A 7,876-nucleotide genomic window follows, 5' to 3' on the forward strand; every position below is an offset into this window, starting at 1 on the left:
TTAGAGCAAGGCCATTCATTTCTGCTCCCCAGCCTCCACACCAGGACCGCAGTTTTCCCACTAGGCTTAGAAAGAACCTCAGTCATAGCAATACGGTCAATTCTGCCAGTGTATGGACGTGAAGAGTCACAGAGGGTGCTGTGGGGGGCAAGCAGACTCAGCTCACTCACACTCAAGAACATAGGCTTTGGAAGCAGGCCAATCTGGGTTCAAACCCTTGGGGTCATAGCCTTGGCTATCCTGGAACCCACTCTGTACACCGGGCAGGCCTTGAACTCAGGGATCTACCTGCCTCTGCCTCCCAGGTGCTGGAACTAAAGGCGGTGCCAGCACCACCTACCACGGTTTGACGATCAAATATGCATAGTCTTGGCAGAGAGCGATTATAGTAATGGTGCTATAATTGATTAATCATTAACTTTATTGACCTGTAGGGATGAAAGAGAAAAACAGAAGCAATTTCCTTTCTTTTGAGACGATGGTTCATGCCGCCAGGCTGGTTGCCAACTCAAGTATGCATCTCAGGATGACCTTGAACTCTGGTCCTCCTGCCTCCATCTCCTGAATGCTGAGATCACAGTTGTGTGATATACTCTGCTTTTATAAGGTGCTGGAGATCAAACCCCCAGGGCTTGGTGTATGCTGGGCAAGCACAACCCAGAATCAGAATCTAACTTCTATTACACCTATGAAGGAGCTACAATGAAACTCATTCCTTTGTATTTTAATCCAAATAATTAAATTAAAATAGAATAAATTGTAAGAAAGAGAATCTAGCACCTGTTGATAAGGATAACACCTTCTGGCCCAGGAGACTGGAGTCTGTGGGAAACCTGCAGAAGCTTAAAAGCCCTGCTGGGCCTCACACAGGAATGTATAGCTTTGCTCTTGAGTGTAGCTGGGGGACTTGTAGGAAAAGCCAAGCCAGGAGAAGCATCCCTATTATCAGAGTAGGGTGTGTGCCAACCAGACTTTAGGGCTTTGTTTTAACCAATCCTCTCTAAGCTCTGCTCATGCTCGGTAGAGAGGGGCCTGTGAAATACCACTTAACCTGGAGCTTATCTGCCATTCCAACTCAGCCTTGCTCCCAGGGCCATGGGCCTTCGTCCATAGTCGCCTTTAGATTTAGCCTTGTGTCCCTTGTGGACCTAGAGGCTAGATTCCTCCGAGTGCCCCCTTCCTTATTCTCCCTGATTAGAGTTGCCTGATAAAATCTAGGGTTCCCAGCTAAATATAAATCTCAGATGAATAGGTGCTTTCTGTTTGTTTTCGAGATAGGGTTTCTCTTCGTAGCCCTGGCTGTCCTAGAACTCACTCTGTAGACCAGGCTAGACTTAACCTCAGTGATCCACTGGCTTCTGCCTCCTGAGTGCTGGGAGTAAAGGTATGTGCCAACACTGCTTGGCTATATACAGTTTTAGTATAAATCCTTTTTAAACTGTTTACATGTGGCAAACTATGTAAAAAAAACAAAATTCAGAGATAGCTGAAAACCATGTATTTTTACTTATTATGATTTAGTAATCTTACCTTGATGTCTGTGAGACTGAATGAGGCCTGGCCTATGGCTGACCCAAGGGTAGAGGAGGGGGACAGATGATAGGAGCTGTCAACTTGTGGGGGACAGGGCTGAGATCCCTGAGAGGCCAGCTGTACACACTGGGCCCAGGGAGATGCCAGGTTCAGCTCTTGAGGGACGTAAACAGGTCTCTTTAACTGTTGTGGCCTTGAGCCCTAAAGGCCAGAAAGCAGGCTTTTCAGTCCAAGTCCAGATGCTAAAAACAGACATGGAAACAGTATTTATGGCCCAAAACCTTCCCAGAAGGTCTCTCTGGAGTAGTGCCATGGCCGCATGCATGCTCCCCTGTCAGGACTCCACCCCTCCAACCCACACAGGACCTGACCCAAGGCTGCAGCCTTGGGCTCTGAGGTGAATAGGCTCCAGGACTGAGGTGGCAGGGTCAGGCCCGGCTCTCACTTTCACACCTACTTCCAAACCCCAGAGCTTGAGAGGCTCCTGGAGCCCAGCCAGGCCAGCCTAGAGAGGAGAGAAGGGAGGGACCCTTGAGAGAGCTCTTAAATAAACACTTGGGGGAGGGGCACCCAATAGAAGGCTGTGGTTTGCAGCTTTGCCAGTTTTGGGCTCACTTCCTTGGCTAATTCTGCTTATTGTTATTGTGGGGGGTCTTTGTCAGACTTAGACAGGGAAGGTAGTAATGAGCTTGGAGCTGGAGGGAGGCCAGCACCCTCCCTCCACTGGAAAAGGTCCCGTCTGTCTCTGTGCATTCCTAGGTGTGTGTGTGTGTGTGTGTGTGTGTGTGTGTGTGTGTGTTGTTTGCTGAGACTGGAGCAACCCTTGGTCCTTGCCTAGGCCAAGACTTGGGGGTTACGATATAACCAGAAAGGCCTTTTGGATCCAGTCTCTGAACTGTCAGGGCTGACAGGGCAGGATTCCAATGTCCTTTCTGCATCTTCAATTTCTCTCCCTCCTGATCTCAAATTCTCTCCCACCAAGTGGCCATTTTGAATGATTTTCAGAGGTCTCTGGGTGCATGTAGGATGTGGGTGGGCCTGCCTTCTTGTCATTCAGTGAAGCACTTCCTGTCTTTTTTTTTTTTTTTTGCTCAGTCTCCTTTCTCAGTTCCTCCACATTCCTTCCTAATTGAGTGCTTGGAGAAGCAGCTCTATACCACACACACACACACACACACACACACACACACACACACACACACACACCTATCTTCTCAATCCCCTAAATCACTTTGGAATCCCAGCTCTTTGAAACTAGATCTGGGCCCTTCCCCCTTCCATTACTGGTTGGAGGAGGCTGTCAGTTTGAGGGGAAGGGTGAGCCTTAGAGGACTGGTGCCTCCTGGAGTTAATTAGGGAAATGTCAGCAAATGAAAGGGGTGGGAGGGGTGGGCAGCTGCTCCCTCCTACCAGGCCTGTTCCCAGAAGCCTTCCGCTCTAGGACTTTGGGGACTGGGTATAGAGGGTTGTGAAAACCCAGACTCCACATTACCAAGGTGGAGAGACCCTGGTACATCTTTGCTCTTCCCATCTCTTGCTTTTCCCTCATACCCAAACTGGAAATATTTCCTGTCTTCTATTTCTCAATCCCTGGTTGATGTCCCAGAATTACTCAATCTCTCCAGCTTTAGTCTACCTCCCTGTTAGCTCCAAGGCCGAGGGTGGAGGCACAGTCGAGGGGGAAAATATGCTCCAGCTTTTGGCTAGGCTGAGCAAAGCCTTCAACTCTCTCTGTGTCATAGAGGGTTTCAGAGCTCTGGCTGGGAATCTGGAAGTCCAACTCCCACCTCCCTCCCCGCCACCAGCTCCATTCAGAAGGAATACAGTGGACAGGATAGCATCACACTGGATGACGAGGATGAGGATGGTTATGAGGGGCAGCGGGGTAGGCATTTATTGAGCACTTGTCAAGTGTCAGGCCACTGAGTGTCTGTTTTCTTTAATCCTCCCAGAATCCCCATGATGGGTTATTTCTGTGCATCAGCTGCTCAGGTGGACTCTAGTCATGTGGGTCTCATTCCCATGCAGACAGGGGACCTGCCTTCTTTTTAAGCAAGAAGGCCACTCTGAGCTCCCCCAGGAAGTTGGCCTAAGTGGCACTGAGTCACCTGCTTCAAACACTGAGCCCCATGCCTGTGCTGTACCTAAGATATCTGGTCCAAGGACTGTCACCTGCCAGAGTGAGGGGCAGCCCTCCTTTGCTCCCAGAGCAGGAATGGGTCCGAGCTGGTGGTAGCAGCAGAGGAACCTGCTCCCAGCACTCAGATACTATAGGGTATAGGGTGGAGTCCCACTAAAACACATATTGCCTGGTTCTGGCCTTCTTTCAGCCTTGGCTTCCTATTCTGTAAAATGAGGACACAGCCACCTGCCTGACTGAGTGCCATCGTGTTGAGGTTCAGTGGTCACAGAGTAGGCAGTCCAATGCGGTTAAGAACTGGGTGCAGCCAGGCCCTGTGTGGCCAGTGCTTATAATCTCAGCCTTCAGGAGATGGAAGCTGAAGGATTTGAAGTTCAAGGCTAGTTTGAGCTACCTAGCAAGACCTTGTCTCAAAACAAAACAAAACACAACTAAAAAAAAAAAAAAAAACACCACCACAACAACAAAAAAACAAAACCCAAGGGCTGACTATGTAGCTCAGTGCTAGACCTCTTGCTAGTATGTTCGAGGCCCATAGATAGTTCCTTAGTGCTGGGGCTTGGCAGGGTGGAGGATAGGAAAAAAGGGAGGTGATGCTTCTCTTGGGCTGGTTTTTTCTTTTTCTTTTTTTTGGTTTTTCGAGGCAGGGTTTCTCTGTGTAGCCTCGGCTGTCTTGGAACTCTGTAGACCAGGCTGGCCTCGAACTCAGAAATCCACCTGCCTCTGCCTCCCAAGTGCTGGGATTAAAGGCGTTAAAGGATTAAATCACTGCCAGGCTGGGCTGGTATGTTAACACATACCTACAATCTCAGCACTCAGGAGGCAGAGGCAGGCAAAGACTAAGCCTAAGACCAGTAAGGCTGTCTCAAGAAACCAAGGGCTAGGCCAGGATACCTTTAACCCAGCACTCAGATTGGTCTGGTCTAAAAAGTTCCAGGCCAGCTCAGTGCTACATAGTTTAAACAACAAGAATGGTCCACACCTTTAATCCCAGCCCAGGACAGGCAGATCTCTTAGTTCAGGGTCAGCCTGGTCTACAGATCGAGTTCCAGGACAACCAGGGCTAGCTACATAGAGAAACCCTGTCTCGAAAAACCAAACCGAACCAAACCACCCCCTACCAAACAACAACAAAACCCAAGAACCACAAAACCAAATCAAACCAAGGGCTGGGCTGGGTGTGTAGCTCAGCTGGGGAAGTGTTTGCCTAGCATGTGCAAGGACGCGAGTCCAATTCCCAGTACCACACAGAGAGATGTATGTACATGAATGGAAGAACACCCCTGCATACAAATTAATGGCTGAGCTGCTGAGCGCATGGGCTGTGCCAAGCCTTGCTTAGGAGAAGCCCATGCACACAAATGGTCTAGTGTGGAAGGCAGGGACAAGTATTTGAAGCCTTAGAAGAACGCTAACTAGCACATCTTGAGCACTTGACACACAGCAAGCTCTAGCCTAGGCACTTTAGAAGCCTTTTCTCTTTTACTTCTTACCCAAAGTGGATACTTTCTAGCTTACTTTCATCTTCTGGGAGTGAAGGTATTTAGAAAACAGATGGATGGTACAGGGAGGCTGGGCAGACATGCTGAGGATCACAGGTCCTCCTTGACTTCTCCTCCAGCTCCTTTGCACACAGGCCTGGGTGACCACCGTATTCCCAGTGGTTGGGTCCAGGCATTCATTAACTGAAGTCACTGACCCCATCTGACCATCTGCTCTTCCTCTGTCTCTGCAGAAGCCGCTGATGGGAGCTCCACTCTGGGCGGGGGCGCTGGCACCATGGGCTTGAGCGCACGATACGGACCCCAGTTTACCTTGCAGCACGTGCCTGACTATCGCCAGAACGTGTACATCCCTGGCAGCAATGCCACACTGACCAATGCCGCTGGCAAACGAGATGGCAAGGCTCCAGCAGGTGGTAATGGCAACAAGAAGAAGTCGGGCAAGAAAGAGAAGAAGTAATCTGGGAGGCCAAGCCCTTGAGCCACAGGGCAGCCTCCCTCCCCAGCCAGTCCAGCTTGTCCTTACTTGTACCCAGGCCTCAGAATTTCAGGGCTCACCCCAGGATACTGGTAGGAGCCTTGGCCATGTTCCCTCCCGTTGGGAAACAGAAACAAGTGCCCAAGCCAACACCCCCCTCTCTGTACTCTAGGGGGTTGAATATGCAAAGAGAGTTCTGCTGGGACCCCCTATCCAATCAGTGACTGTACCCACATGGGTAGCAGGGTTAGTGTGGACATACACACACACTCCCTTAGTTACAGCTGAACTCCTCCATCTTCCAACCCAGGCAGGCTCATTCATCTCCTGCCTCCCTCTCCCCACCCCACCCACTCCTTCAGTCCCTCTCTTTGAGCAAAATAGTTAGTTGGGCTGTTGGGGTGACCGGTGAGCTAAGCCGGCCCCTAGTTCTGAACAGTTGGGAGAGTATTACAATCTTTTGGCCTCTCCTTTCAGTTCAGCTTTCCCCCCAAAGCAGGGTTTGGTGCCAGTCTTCTCATTTTCCTCTAGAGCCTGAGACCAATGCTTAAGTTTTGGGGGACAGTCATCATCCCTCTGGTACTGATGATGCTTGCTGGATTTCGGGAAGGCATTTTGCTACCAAGCCTCTTTTCAATGCCTGGGACTACTAGTCAGTCTTTTGTTTTTCATTGTTTGATGTTCTCACTGCATGCTGTGACTTCCTTGCACACCTCAAAGAAGAGACTCCTTTGCATGTCTGGAGACAGTAGGGGGTGGTAACGAAAGGGAAGCTGAGTGTATACTGCTGGGAGTGGGGCAGTGGACAAAACAGCCTGTTAATAGGGTCTTGCAAGGGGCTCTGTTATGTACCCAGGGTACTGGTTCAATCCTCAGATTCTAGCCATAGACAAACACCAGGCCAGACCCCCTCCAATCCTGGTTCAGCCTGGGCAGCTTGGGCTGAGCCACCAGGACCAATGGATTCAAGCTGACATTTCAGTCCAAGAAGACTTCTAAAGAGTTTAAGACCAGAGAGGAAAGAGGGACCTCTGTGGGTGCTGGGTACTCCAGAGGTGTCCTTGGTGGGAGCATCAGTGGTCCTAGCAGGAAGGGAGGCCCAGCAAGGTCATTCTTGGACCCTGGGTCTAGCCCAGTAGCTAGAAAAAGGGACCAAGTGGCCACTGGGCCCCTGTAGTCCTCAAGCCCCTGGCCTCCACCTTACCAGGTGCCATTTCTTCTCAGAAGGCCACTGCCCAGGCCCCTAGGCCACCCCCTAGTGGCCAGAGACCGGTTAAAGCCCCCCAGTGCCTCCTTGTGCATAGAACTTCCTCTGCCCCAGCCCTTACAGTAGTGTAGAAGCCCCCTTCCCCCTCCTCAAGCTACCCCCCCCTCCCCGCTGGTGTAGAATAGCCAATAGTATAGTGTGGTGTGCTTTTACGTGATGGCGAGTGGGCAGCGGGCGGTGGGCTGTGTGCAGCCGTCTGTCCTTTGAATCTCAATCTGCCTGCGCAGCCTGTGCTGTGTTTTATGCTGTGTCCACACGCTGCGGCGACCCCTCCCTGTACTGACTTCTCTATAAAAGCTTCTCTTCGCATAGTCACGTAGCTCCTGCCCATCCCCCTTCCGATATCTCTCGCAAGTTTTATACTCTAATATTTATATGGCTTTTTTCTTCGAAAATTAAAAATAAAAAAATGTTTCTTCTGAAAGTGTGACCGCGTCTGTTTAAGAAATGAAACAGAACATGTGGGTGGAGTCGAGGGGTTTGTCTTAAATAATAGAATCAAAGGGTCATAGTTGTGTCTTGGTTTTGTCTCGGTCTATTTTTGAATTGCGTGTGCTTGTGCATCTGACTGTCCAATATGGAGTGCATGTTTCCGATTCCCTGGCGTCTCTAATAATATGTGATGAACTGTAATGGTGCTTGTGGATCAGTATGCGGTGGCGGTGTCGCTGGAGAGTCCATTGTGGGGGTTGGGAGTTTGAATGCGTGCGCAACTGAGTGCACAGATTTATTCTCAGGGCTGTCTCCAGGCAGAAAAGAAGACCCTGCATGGGGGGCGGGGAGCAGGAGCGTGAGTGGGGGTGGGAGGGCGCTGGGGACTTTTTCCTAGTTCCCGCCCCTTCCCCACTAGCTACCTCCCTTCAAGCTATTAGAGGGGGCTGATCCAGAGGAGGATGGATTCTCCTTTGCCTACCCCTCCTCCCTTGCAGCTGCCTTAAGGTCTGAAGAACAACAGG

General features: G+C 50.4%; 1 protein-coding gene across 22 annotated transcripts in view; it reads left to right on the forward strand.

Moving 5' to 3' along the window:
* Positions 1-7,344, forward strand: part of LOC116087063 (protocadherin gamma-C4) — a 176,646-nt gene extending 169,302 nt beyond the window's left edge. For all 22 annotated transcript variants that reach the window (XM_031365489.1, XM_031365490.1, XM_031365498.1 and 19 more), the window contains one exon: positions 5,409-7,344. In XM_031365489.1, coding sequence (XP_031221349.1) covers positions 5,409-5,635 — 227 coding nt within the window. In that variant the 3' untranslated portion in view covers positions 5,636-7,344. The remainder of the gene's footprint in view (positions 1-5,408) is intronic.
* The last annotated feature ends 532 nt before the right edge of the window (positions 7,345-7,876 follow it).

This window comes from Mastomys coucha, unplaced genomic scaffold (genome assembly GCF_008632895.1).
Source record: "Mastomys coucha isolate ucsf_1 unplaced genomic scaffold, UCSF_Mcou_1 pScaffold13, whole genome shotgun sequence".
Classification (NCBI taxonomy): Eukaryota; Metazoa; Chordata; class Mammalia; order Rodentia; family Muridae; genus Mastomys; species Mastomys coucha.